At 37.6% G+C, this 14292-nt stretch overlaps 1 protein-coding gene across 1 annotated transcript; it reads left to right on the top strand.

Annotated features, from left to right (window-relative positions):
• The first annotated feature begins 1192 nt into the window (after positions 1 to 1192).
• On the top strand, positions 1193 to 13558 carry mrpl1 (mitochondrial ribosomal protein L1). The gene is made up of 9 exons (XM_067572490.1): positions 1193 to 1298; positions 2975 to 3083; positions 3253 to 3520; positions 4460 to 4543; positions 4911 to 4982; positions 6437 to 6548; positions 6642 to 6742; positions 8242 to 8323; positions 13404 to 13558. Exons 1-9 carry the CDS (start codon positions 1268 to 1270, stop codon positions 13505 to 13507), a joined length of 963 nt encoding a protein of 320 aa, XP_067428591.1. The 5' UTR covers positions 1193 to 1267; the 3' UTR covers positions 13508 to 13558.
• The last annotated feature ends 734 nt before the right edge of the window (positions 13559 to 14292 follow it).

The following is a 14292-nucleotide window of genomic DNA, read 5'->3' as shown; positions in this document are numbered from 1 at the left end:
ATACAGAATAATAATAAAAAAGCTCAATAAACTGATACAAAGCCCCAGTTTACTGTCCCCACTTTATTAATTTTCTGTTTTAGTTCCAAATGACTGAACTCCATTTAAATCTCATTTTATCTAGTCAATGTTTATCTGTACAGGGACAAGTGTAAATCATGATTTATGTCACAGCATTTATAGCCTAGGCTATATATACCGTCCCTATCAATCAATTAATCAATCAAGTCAATTAAACTTTATTTATATAGCACCTTTAAAACAAATCAAATGCAATTCAAAGTACTGACAAAAACATACAGGATGTTAAATATGGATTTAGAGACCAATGCACACCGACATAATTAAAAAAGCAAAAGAGTTAATTGAATAAGACAACAATAAAAGATGAGTAGTTAAGATAATAAAAGATAAATAATAGAAGATAACGCAAGAAACAATCGAAAATATTATTATGAAATACTACACAAAATAAATAGATTATAATAAAACAGTAAAGTGTTAATGAAATAAAATGGAATAAAATAAATAACAATGGTGATAATAAATCAAAGAGGCATTTAATGATAAAACCATAAAATTATAAAACACTACATGAGACTAAACAGATGGGTTTTTAGTTTACCTTTAAAAAATATCAATATTTTCTACTCCTCTCAGACGGGCTTTTAAAATACATAAAGAACAAAAAACAGAAAAATACACACGAAACTGTACAAGACTCAACAACACATATACATACATTACAACACGAAACTCAACAACAAAGTACATTCAAAGCAGCACAACACACAAACAACTCACAAACAAACAAACAAACATACCATAAAAGTTTCATTAAACAACAAGCAGCACTCATAACTACATGACTGATCCCTCTTTAAACACTGTGTCAGTTTAGTTGTTGTTCTAGAAATATCTGGGAGGCACCGAAAAAATCGGTGTGCAGTTAAAACATAATTTCTTGATCTCTAAAATTTAAGTTTTCTCAATTTCTCATTACATTTTGGAAATGACTCGTAATCCCTATATCAAAGGTTTGCTACAATAAGGCGAGTTTAGTATATTAAACGTATGCCGATGATGAAAATGGACTCTAAAAATCCTATATAGTTACTATGAAATTTTCTATAAGTTTTGTATATTTACTAATAGGAAATAAAACTGCAGATTGTCAGTTTTTGAAAGGAGATTTGGTTTTCCGTCCCAGGCGGAACTGATTAGCACGCGTCGCTGTTTCCACACGGACCAGCGTCATTTCCCAGACATGGCAACGTGCACGCGGACCGTGTGGAAAGGTCAGTTGTTTTTGTGAAATTTACCTTTTGTCTTACTGTCAGTAATAATATTATAACTTAATAATAATAAGAGGGATGCACATTAGCTCTTTTAGACTTTCCCGCTGCTTTCTTGTGGGGCTTAACGGCCGTTACAGCCTGTTAGCTTGTCTGCTGTTCGTTTAGCTAACACCGGTGAACGACGAGAGCTAATCGCAAAAATGTGAAATTTTATATTTCCCTCGGTTACTGAGGAATTCCAAACATGACACAGCATGACTTAATATTTTATTTGAATTATTGGGATTCTCAGTTTAATTCGGCATTAGTCCAATTAACCAGATATCTCGTAGTTTAATAAAAACCCCAGTTTTATGATTGATTCATTAGTCGTTACTTAACGTCCTTGAACCAAACACAGCGTGGTGGGCGGTGACGAGCACTGAGCACAAGTTATAAAAGATTACTTTCTGTTGATTTAAAGTGTTTCTTGGTGGATTATATGTATGCCGACTTAAAGAGTTGACGGTAATAATCCATTAAAAAGTCGAAATAACGTTATTTTGAGTATGCACCTTTGTTGATAAGATGGGGCGCGTTTAACTGTCAGATTTCTGAACACAGTTTCTGCTTAAAAATACGTTAGAATAAAAGAAAAGGGAAGATGCGAGGGGCTGCAGAATATGCATGCTTTCTGTAGAGAAGACATCCATAACGTTACTTTACTGTATTCATAACCTCTATACTACTAGAAATGATCAATAAAATAATCAAAGAGTTCATCTTCAGAGCAGTTAAACCCAAACTTTGCACAAATATGAATTCTCTCTGTTTGCTCAGGATCAGCTCCAGCTGTACAATGTCCTCTCTTTTATTATTTAAAGATGACTTGCTTAAATTGTCTCTCAACCTGCACAGCCAGTCAGTGAAGCTGTATTATTTTTTTATTTTATTTTTTTTTTTACAGATGTACAAGCACATTTAAAAAAAGTGAGTCAGCTTTTCCCAGCACACATCTCCCGGAGGCATCCAGAGATTTATAACATGCTGTTAACAGCAAGATTTAGATTCTCCCAACTGTGAGACTGTGAGATTGGAGAAAAAGTGCTTTTGATGGTAAAACTTTAAAGCAGCACTGGGGGCACAAGTTTCAAATCTGCGAAGCATGTTTTGACTTGCAAATCAGTGAACTCGGTCACACCTTGATAAAACATTATTTAAACAGACAGATTTTTTCTTTTGCAGTCAAATATTAGAAAAATGAGTCCAGTTTCATGCAAATAACCCAAAACACTGGCTGCAGTCTGCTTTAGTCTGGTAGATTACAGCCCTGATGCAAACTGATCTCTTTCTATAGGTAATAAACTAATGTCAAATGTTTTTCCTTATTTCCAGGATCATTTGGAGCACATCTGAAACACCAATCTGATTTAGTTTTGTGAAGATTTACAGCGTCTTTGTACCTCTTTTCATCAGTTTGCATGGCATCCTCTGGTGGAATCTAACTTTACTTCTTGGTGTACTTCCTTCATGCAAAATTAAACATCTCAAGCTCTGTTATGCAGTTTGATGTTGAGTCCCACAGAAGGAGAGAAGGAGCTTCTGTCTGTGTTAAACAGAGGTCACCATTTGTACCCTTTGTCTTTGTTCTCCTTTCATAAACATAAGCTTCTTTTTTTTTCTTTTCTCTTTTCTAGTTTTAGCAGGATGTCAGAGGCAGCTGCTGACTGCCGGTGGTCCCGCCTACGCAGGCGTCTCACAGAATACACCGAGGAATATCCCCGTCAGGAGTTTAGCAGCTGTCAAGTGAGTTTACAAGCTTTTTTAAGAAAAATGAACTTAAAAGAAGACATTTGTATGACTTTGGAAAATGTTTTTCATAATCATTCTGTTTCACCTGCCCTCAGTTTTTCACATTTACACCGTAGACTTGTCCAGTAGAATCAGTTTGTTTGTTGTTTTTCTCTCCTGTCAGGGTACTAAGGAAGGACAAGAAAGAGGACACAGAGAAGGAGGTGAAGAAGGAGAAGAGGGTCATCGATGACAAAGACAGACACAAGCCTTACGGCAAGACGGCGTGGGCGCCCGTGGACGACGTGTACGTAATGAGGTACTACCCCAGAACCATGTACGACGCAGCGGACGCCATCGACCTGCTCAAGAGCTTCCAGGCGTTGGACTTCACCCCCCACAATCAGCCCGTTTACATCGATCTGAGGCTGGACATGAAGCTGGAGAAAAAGGTAACAAGGTCCAATAGCTGTTGAGACATTTCGCTCAAAACCACAAATGTCAACCTCATGATGGCGCTAGAGCAAAACTCAGGGGATCACCAAAGTCAGTGGGATTTATCCTCTTGGTATTGTTAATATCTGTAGAAAAATCGGCGCCAATCAATCTAATAGATGTCGGATTAGTTTGCAGGAGAAGTGAAACGTTTGACCTGCTGGTGGAACTAGAGGAAGAGTCAGACAATCACCAAACTGATGGAAAATTTGGTTTTTACGCTTCAGTTTGTGACGTCAGATATTGTTAACTCAAACCGAGGCTTTAAGGCAAAAGGCCAACTTTTTAGTCAATCCCAGAAATCCCCAGCTGCTTTTTTTTCTCGTTTTTTACCATCATCAGAATAGAACACAATGTCCCGATTACCAGCTGTTCACCTGCCAAAGTGTCTCTTAAAGTCTAATTTTAAAAGACTTGGCAGTGTTTTACTTTTTGGGTTATTTTTCCGCTCCGGCTGTTCAACTTCGCCTCCGTAAGTCTTCAGTGTTATTTACAGCGTGGAGCTTTGCAACATGAGCAGTTTTTTTTTTTAAGGTTAATCAGCTAAAAACAGCGTGACACAGAGGGAATAAAAACCTCATGAGTTTGTTTCCACATCACAGGACGAGAAGAGCTGCCGCGACGTCCGACACAGTCCGCGAGAGACAGACTCCGTTTTTACTCTCATCTCTCTGTCTCTGCAGATCTGTGTGGACCTGATGTTCCTGTGCATAATGAATTAGAAACACTCAAGAGAAATGAAAAATGAAAGCAGAAAGCAGAATGAATTTAATGCTTGATTATCATAAGTTTATGCTGTGATGGACGTTCCTTTTCTTTTTTTCTTATGTTTTCTCCCAAATCTTTTATTTGCAGCTGATAACTGTAATAATTTAAATCTTATCTTCTCCTCACAGAGAAAAGTCGACCCCTTCGTCAGCACGGTGCACCTACCTCACCCCTTCAAGACACAGATGAACAAAGTTTTAGTTTTTACTGAGGTAAAGACTTTTCTTCTTCTTCTTCCCCCCTCCCTTCAGCCTCACTCACTCTTAATTTCATAGCCAATCGACCGCATGCTGTTGATGGATTGTTTCAATATTGTCTGAACATGATTCAGATGCGCAGCAGAAGCACCTTTTCTATTTGTCACCCTGTTTGTCTGTAATAAATGGGCCGTTTGTGTCACAGAGACTTAAAAAGCAGCGTTTGATTAATACCCCTGTCGAGCAGCAGAGGTTGTGGGTTGTAACTTCGACACGCACGTTAACGACCGCCGTAATGAATGACGCCGGCACGGCCTGACAGACTTTGACACGCCCGAATCAGATTTAAATGTGTAACGGCGTCTCTGTTCTCTCGCCGCAGGATGCTAATCAAGCTAAAATCGCCCAGGAGAACGGAGCTGCGTTCGCCGGAGGAGCAGAGCTCATACAGCCGGTGAGTCGCTTCAACAGGTACATCACAACAGTTCAGATCAATATTCTCACTTATTGTCTTTCACAGTGATTATAAACTTATATTATGTTATTTTCTACAAAAAATATGTAATGATTCCAAGCAAATTGCAAATTGGAATTCATTAAATTAAATTAAAGCTGCTTTAATCAATATTTCTATATTAACAATGGATTAAATGACTCTATGGTTCCCCTCCACCTTACAGCATCTTTCAACGATGAGTTGAGTAGTCGACCGACAGAAAATTAATTGGTGAATATTTTATAATCAGTTGGTCGTTTCAGTCATTTTTTAAGCAAAAATGCCAAATATTTGATGTCTCAAGCTTCTCAAATGTGACAATTTGTTGTTTTTCCTGTTGTCGTATATGACAGTTCATTAAATATCTTAACATTTTGGACAGTTAGACTGAAACTGAGAGATTATAAACACCATTTTTTTCATAGTCTAAACAATTAATTGAGAAAATAATCTTTAGTCGCAGCCTTACTCTCAACACTCTCATCTATCTTATTTCCAGCAGCAGCAGCAGGAGGCTGATTACAGCTTTAAAAACCCCACAGTACGCAACCTGTCGAGCACCAAACGGCACACAGACAAAGTTAAATGCTAGATAGGGAAGTAAGAGGAACATTTAGCAGCTAAGGAGCCAGATATGTTTCTCCAGAGGTGGTGGAGACCAAAACGGAGCTAAAAGAAGAGTGAATATTGGATAAAACTCCACTGGGATGATCACGTTGCTCTGTGTCTGCTGGCCGTGTAAACAGGCCACAATATCAATGTGATTCTTTTATATGTGATTTGTATATATTTGGCATATCTCTCTCTCTCTCTCTCTCTCTCTCTCTCTCTCTCTCTCTCTCTCTCTCTCTCTCTCTCTCTCTCTCTCTCTCTCTCTCTCTCTATATATATATATATATATATATATATATATATATATATATATATATATATATATATATATATATATATATATATATATGTATATATATATATATATATATATGTATATATATATATATATATATATATATATATATATATATATGTGTGTGTGTGTTAGAAAAATAAATTCTAATTAATGTCATGATATTGTTTTCAGACTTATTGCTCAGGCCTGTTTCCCTTGTGATTACCAATTTTAAAACATTTGTTTTAGTCATTTTTTAACTATATTTGCTGGTTGCAGCTTGTCAAATGTGAAAGTTTGAAGCTTTTTCTCTGTCATACATGACTGAAGTGAACATGTCTGTATTTTGGACAGTTGATCAGACAAAACAAGACATGAGAAGATGTCGCCATCAGTAGACAAAACAGTTAATTGAGAAAATAATCAGCAGATTAATTGATGATAAGTAGTCGCTAGTTGCAGCCATATTACCTTCTGCATGTTTTGAGTCATCCTAATTTAATCCGGTCTGATTTTATTCCAGATCCTAGACGATGAGATTTCAGCAGACTTCTACGTAGCAGCGCCTGATATGCTGCCTAATCTCACACCACTGAAAAACAAACTGAGGAAGAAGTTTCCCAAGAGCAAGAGAGGTGAGCTGAAGAGTCAGAGCAGAGTCGCTGGACGGACTGTCGAAGCCGCTGCGGATTTATAATCTATGCTTTCATTTCTCTGTCGACACTCAGGCTCAGTCGGCGTCAACATTCCCAAGATGCTGGAGTTGTTTAAGACGGGTCACGAGTACCTGGTGGAGAACGACTGCTACGTCAGGACCCAGATCGCCACGGTACGTCATAACAAACCAGTACCAGAGCCGCAGCTGAAGTGTGATTATTAGAGCATCTATGTCTGAGTATGAGTTTATATTTCCAACAAGAAGCTGTCACATCAAATCTTTGCACCTTGATAAAGATGCTGAGAACAGCTGAGTGTGTTGAGGTTCAATCAACATGAGCATCTTTTATGTCACTTGTGCGTCCTCCACGGTGTTGCCAGCGGTAACCCAGGCATCTCAAGATGGCGCCCACCTTGGCAGACGTCTTTGCTTCGCCCTCCCGACACCAGCGCTGTTTACTGTGCACATGATGATAAACTTCTTGAATCCACCAGAACATTTTGACAAGCCAAAGTTTGATTCTTTTATGGCACCGACTGAATTGCTTCGATATTGTCGAGTATCAACAAAAAAAGTTGTCATTTGTAACAAAATTTCGATACGTAACAGGAGCTAGCTTAGCTTCTCAACATAAACAGCAGTGGCGGAGACAACAACAGCATCTACAGCGGTTTCATCAGTAACAGGAAGTTTGACCAAAACATGGAACCAAGACAAGATGAAGCTGTATTAAAATATTGAAGATGATGAATGATTGTTTGACATCAAAACAGCGGTGGTTCGGCAGTGAGCGGCTTACAACAGCGTCTCGTGAGACTCGACTAATGTTAGCTGTGGACTTGCGTTGTTATAAAACTAAAGATTTGTGATGTAATGTAATTTTCTTTTTGTTTAAATGGATTTTATAAAATTGGTATCCAGAAAAATATATCAAAGTCAAGGTACCAGTATCAGTACTAGTATCAGGACCAGTATCAGGACCCAGCCATAGCCAAAGATCATAAAACTAATTTTAAATCGCAAATATCTGCAGCTGGAGATGATTTCAGTCTGTTTCTATTTCATTTCAGTATATTTTTTATCTAATCTGTTTAGGGCTGCAACTAACCATCATTTCCATTATTGATTAATCTGTTGATAAATCAATTAGTTGTTTGGTCTGTAAAATGTCAGAAAATGTTGAAAGATGTTGTTCCCCAAAACCCAAGACGACGTCTTCAAATGTCGTCTTTTGTCACAATCCAAAGATATTCAATGTACTCTCATAGAAGTCTTAAAAAAAGCAGAAAATACTCACATTGAAGAAGCTGGAATCTCAAAACGTTGAATCGATTATGAAAATATTTGGCAACTAATCGATTAATTGCATTGTATAATGATGAAATGCAGAAAACAATAAATCATATTGAAAAGGAAAAATAAGATGCAGTTTTCAGGACTAATAACAGTCAAACATTGTTTATTGTGTATTTAAGTTCCCACGTTGAAAATGCAACATCATGACTTTGATTTGAAGGAAACGTATCATGACTTCAGTGTATTTACACAAACAGCAAAATCTAGAGAAACTTCAGATTAAACAACTAAATTCTATCATGTGAAATACATTTTTAGTGTTACAGTAGTAAGGTTTTATTTCATGCTGTTTGTTTTTTTTTTTCTCACTACAGCTCGACTTCTCAAAGGAACACATCTTCGCCAACCTGAAGACTATCCTGATGGATGTTTGCTCCCATCGGCCGGCTAACACGGGTACGTTCACCACAAATCACCACAAGTTTGACCACAAAACAAAATATCTGATCACACTTTAAGCTCCTCTTAAACTCCAAAATACCTTCTTTAACTGTCTCAGCAGTTCTTCAGTATAGAATATCTTATTGTTGAGCTTTTTAATTGTGCCAGCTTTTGTCTGCTTGCTGGTTTTAATCTCCCTCACTGGTTCAGTTAACAGTGCTGTCAGCGCAGGTGATTTTTTTTTTCGGTTAACTGATGCATCTCTTCAGTCTTTAATTGTTCTTTTCTCTAAAATGAGAGAGAAGGCAGAACAGTCTCCTTTCCTGTGGTGACTCGACCACATTCAGACTGGATCAGTGGACAGAAGAGGGCTTCATGTCGGTCCAGATGTGGAGGGTTTTAACATTCTGCACACAGTGGAGCGGACCAAAACGTTTGACTGAAAAAACAACACATGCTCTTATCTAAATGTGCCCGATAAGAATGAATTAAATGATTTTGAGCTGAAACAATTAACCGATTAGTCAATTGACAGAGAATAAATCAGCAACAGTGTAATAATTTGCATATTTCCAGGTCTGTATTTCTATTCTGGGGCTCTACTGGAATATCTTTGCATGATTATCATCATAATCTTGCCCTTCAGTTCAGCCTCTGTCTGAAACAGGCTGTTCTAGCTCTCGTCTCTTGTCTCTTTTCCTTTTGTCCTTCAAACACTGAATGAAAACAACCTCAGTCCTGCAGGCAGTCGCTGCTCCTCCAGCGCTGATGTGAACTAAAGCAGAGCGAGCAGCTTCTTCATCTCTGATCTTCTCTGTACATTTACTTCACTGTAAGTTGTGGCAATAAGATGCAGAGCGTAATCATCAGCTAATGGAACCTCGTTAGACTGTGGCGCTTAAATGATCTAAAAAACTAATTGATTCTGAGCTTCGCTAAATAAAATGTCGTTAACATTAACGCCTCCGCCGTTCTGGAGTAATCTGCAGAGCTTTCAGAAACACTGACTGAAGACGCTTTAAAATCAGCGGCCCTTTGTGACCTGAAGCTTCTCGTATCAACCTCTCTCTCTCTCTCTCTCTCTCCCTCTCTCTCTCTCTCTCTCTCTCTCTCTCTCTCTCTCTCTCTCTCTCTCTCTCTCTCTCTCGATGACCTTATTACCAAAACAGCATTCGTCTCCTCTGCAGACCACTGAAGAATGTTTTTCTTGTTAGATGTTCAGCTCTCATCAAGTCTTACGACACCTCTGAACTGTTGAAGACCATTTTCACACCGGGTTCATCAGTCTGGGATCATCTTTTAGACTTCCTCCTCTCAACTAACTGCAGCAGTTTCCAGAAAACAAGATCAGTGCAGGATTTACGTACGCGTCAGTGCAAACAGAACTACATGAAACATCGTCCAGTATCACGTTGGCCTCATATGTTATTCTCTTCTCGTTCATCAGTGACACGTGTTTTCTCGCATTACATGCACTCTTTTAATTTCATTACTGTGAGGGTGCAGGGTGCTGGTTTTGCTCCTTGGTGTGATTCATGTGGGCAGATTTAAACCCAGCAATCATACTCAGACCAAAATAACCACACACAGACCCTTCAGAGGAAGTGGTCTCGGTCTGGTCATGATCGAAATGTGGATTGGTTTGTTTGTAGCAGGAATGTAATCTCGATCTGAGCCAACTTCAAGGTGTATTTTGCCGTCTTGACATTCAGGCAGATTGGACTATTTTACCGGTTCTCGTCCCAGACACGTCTTAGGTGGCTTTTTGGATCGCTTTAATTTTGTTTTATGTGAAAAGAAACCAAACTAAGTGGAAAACTTAACAAGTTCACCAAATTATCCACTGGTTCAGACCAGAGCAAAGCAACTGTACTGGAGCTTTGAAAAAAGGTCACTCAGGTCCAGTTACTTGATGTGCATCCAGGTTTGGAAAAAATGTTAATTTTGCCAATTTTTTTTGGCAAATTGCTTCCAGAAGCAAAGTAAAAATCTGGTGCATGATCTCATCCACTGGCAACTGTGAGCTCTAATACTGGTTCTGTTTTTCATTTCCAAAGAAGCACAAAGTTGAGCTTATATGCATCAGAAAAAAGTGCTGGTTAAGCTTTTCCATGTGACATAAACAGCAGCGGCCAACAGTGAATGAATGAATGAATGAATGAGTGAGTGATTCTTGTCTTTGCTTACACTGCTGGACTTTTATCTACATGCTCTGGTTCCATTTTAATTCGACCATCAGAACCTAAATATAATCAAAATAAAAGATCTAAAGCCAGAAAACACACAGGAAGTTTACTCCTCCACCGAGGCTACAACATCCATAACTGTTATTTGATTAATATCAATAATGAATAATTATAGCTGTTTGTTTTTACTCACTGTTGAATGAGCCTGATCTTGCTTCTCTTGGTGTTGATGGTTCGATGACGACGGCTTAGAAACTAACATAGATGAAGTGAAACTCAAAATAAAAGCCAATATGAAATAAAATGATTTTCTGTCACGTAAAATCAAAGCGAAACTATTACTGGATCAGTTACTGGCCAGAAACACCTCCTTTTATTCTCAGGCCTGTTGGTGCTTTGACATCATAATAATAATAATACATCAAACTCATATATTCAAGATACTCAGAGGCACTTTACAAAGGAAACAACAAAACAAAAAGAAATAACATCCATGAGTAAAGTGAACGTATTAAAAGGGAGGAGAAGACTGTTTGTTAGAGATTATAAGCAGTTTTACTTGAAAGTGGAGGAAGAGTCTCTGATGTTTAGAGGGAGACATACGTCAACAACAAACATAAATGACTCCAGCAGGAATGTTTAATCTGAAAGTAAATATGCAGGTATAAGCAATCACAGAATACATTTTTCATGTTTTTTTTAAGTGCTATGAGAAAATATGAAAAATGTCCATCTGTTCATGTTAAGATATCCATTGAAACTACTGGATCCACACCAAAAAAACTAATCACTTGTTTCTTGGCTTCTGTGCTTAACTTTCCACCCACTTTGATTTACAAATGGTTCAGGTTGATGTCATACTAGTTATACTAATTACCAAACAAACAAACCGAGAACAAAACTTTCTTTGCAGATAGATAATTGAAGTTTTTCACAGCCAGCAGTAGGTGTGTGATTGCACTCACAGCAGATACTTTGTGTCAAGTGTCGTTTCAGCGCGGATGATTCCTGCGGGTTAACGCACTGCAGATACAGTAACTGAGTGAAACGTCTCACTCGGCGCCTCGTTCCGGCTCTGTAATTTTCAGCATTCGGTGATGAAGGCGGCACGTTGAGCTGAGCCGAGCCGTGCCGAGCCAACTGGGTGATTCAGCGGAGAGAGAGCCCTCTGAGAGTTTGTGCCAGCAAACATTACGCAGCGGTTCACCTCCCCGACAAGAGGCGCACAAGGGACTCTGAGCAGAATTTAATTACCTCTGCGCCCAGAAGTCAGGGATCAGATGATGTGAAGATCTGGAATACTTACTGTTAACTCGAATTAACCGGCGTGAAGAGCTGAGAAGGTTTTTCTTCATTTCCATTAACGCATCTTAAAGAGTCATTTGGACAGAAGCTAATGGCTGCAGCGTGGGAAGAAACTGCACAGATAAACGCTTAAAACTGAGCGGAAAACGCAACGTGTGGGTGAAGGATTGAAACCCCAAAGGGGTTTATGGGAATTATTCATGACAAAAGCACCGACCATATGCTGATAAAGACCTGAATGCAGAAATAAAGGGGAGACAACAGGGGAAAAAGATGCTGAAATAACTAATTCATAACTAAGTTAAAAGTAAATACGTGAGAGAAATAAAAGACTGCAGGGAATTTGAGTTCTTGCATATTTTCAAATGAGCTGTTAAACATAATCTCATGCAAACAGATGCTCAGTCTGATATGTAAAAGTTTTTAGACTCTTTGTTTTTTTTATTTTCTGCTGTGTTATCCAGGGAGACTTGTTGTTTTATGTCCTAAATAACTTCTCATAACATATTTTTATAGTCATGTTTCAATTGAACTGGTCCCTGGGTGTATTTACTCAGGTTTACCAGGATTATAATGACCAAATATCAGATATTAAAAGTGGACGCTGCTACAGAAAAACTACAAGTAACTTTCTGTCTTTGTTTATTTGTCATTTTTGATTTTAAATAACATAAGAATAGAAAAATAAATGAATAAATAGATGGAACAAAATAATAAACAAACATGAGCATACAAGTACCGACATGTACGTGTATATGTATACACTCATGAGCACTTTATTAGGAACACCTGTGCAATCTAATGTAATCCAATACAACAGTTATACCATAAATTCTACATTTATGAAGTTTATACATGTTCAGTTTTTGTTGTCAGAAAGGTGATAATTCTACTTTATGTTTATTATTATTGAGGTCGTTAGGGGTGGCGGTGGTGTAGTGGAGTTAATTATATTGAAAAATGTTCCTAACATTTTGTCCACCCCATTAACATACATGAGGGGAGCAAAATATCATAAACACATTTTCAATATAAAGCTCTGAAACAGCCGAATAAACAATTATAATGAAGATAATTCTCGCTTAATTAAAACCGCTGTTCAGTGTGTTATTAAGGAAATGTGCATGAATGTAAAGATTTGAGTGTTTGTCGTTTTTATGAAATGAGCAGTTTGGGGGTTTTTTTTTGGGCTGCTGATCAGACTTTAAAGAAAACTAAAGGCTCTGATAACTTGTGTTTTGTTATTATTTGTGACATTTTACAGGCTGAACCATTAATCAAAAAAGATAATAGTTTAATCAGCAGTGATCAATAACCATCAAAAAATTGTAGCTCAGTTCACAATTATTTCCAAAACCAAGTTCTATACATTCTGTTTTTATTCCATTTCTTCTAGTCTCACAAACTGTTCTTTAACTGTGTTAAGTAAGATGTTTTTATCCACATCCAGCTTCTCACCTCACACCTTCCTCCTCACCAGATCAAAAACAAGCCTGCACATAACGAATATTTACTGCCGTCGGTTTGTGGATGATTGAAGTGTGAAGATGTCACCTAAATGTTTTATATCTGGATGTTAATGATGACTCTTTTCCTTCCTTCAGGCCCTTTCATCGAGCGAGCGATCATCGCCAGTCAAACCAGTGAAGCTCTTTGGTTCAAGAGCGAAGACGTTTTACCAAAACCAGCAGAGAAGGAGGAAGAATGACCTGTTTCACATTGTATATATTCACTGTACTGAATAAAGTATTTGTTCTGAGTTTGGTTTCTGAGTTAATGTTGTTCAGAAGAATCCAGGAGAGTAAAAGGAGAATTCGACATATAAGGTGACTCACTCACAGCCCATAAATCAGTTGCTACTGTTGTTTTACAAAACATCTGTAGGTCCATAAAAAGGTCCATAAAAGTTATAAAAAGGTTGATTCCCTGAAATAGCGCTGCTACATCAGGAGCAGGTTTAGCAGCACACTTTGTTTTGTGTTTCTTTTTCTGTCCATGTTAAGTTCTATAAACCCTGTTTGGTCAAAAAATATCCTGATTTTGACACTTTCTTTGACAATTATTTGTCAAAATCCTTATAAAAGATGTATTCAGTGTTGAGTTTGTGATGCTAAAACCTGCAGATAGCAAACCTTGTAAGAATGAATGAATGAGTCTTCATATTTAAGACTTCAGTTCTTTCTATTCTAATAACATAAAGTACAGTCTTCATAGCACAACATTCAGTTTTAGAGAAATTAAAAGAATAGAAATAATTTTGATATAATATCTGCTGTAAATATTAAACTTCTATCTTGGAAGAATTCATGTTTTCACCCTGAGTGAAGACGTCTCCCTTTGATTATCTTCTTCAGTTACTTTTCAGAGCCACAAATTAAAAGAACACAACGTCATACTGTTTTTACAATGTATGAAAAAACCAAACTGTTGTTGTTATTGAGATATTTTGTGCTGTAGTTCTATTTTGCATTTAGGAAAAACTTCTGCAACCAG

This window comes from Thunnus thynnus, chromosome 2 (assembly GCF_963924715.1).
Source record: "Thunnus thynnus chromosome 2, fThuThy2.1, whole genome shotgun sequence".
NCBI classification, from domain to species: Eukaryota; Metazoa; Chordata; class Actinopteri; order Scombriformes; family Scombridae; genus Thunnus; species Thunnus thynnus.
Note: the sequence above shows the minus strand (reverse complement) of the source record. Positions and strands in the feature narration are given on the sequence as shown.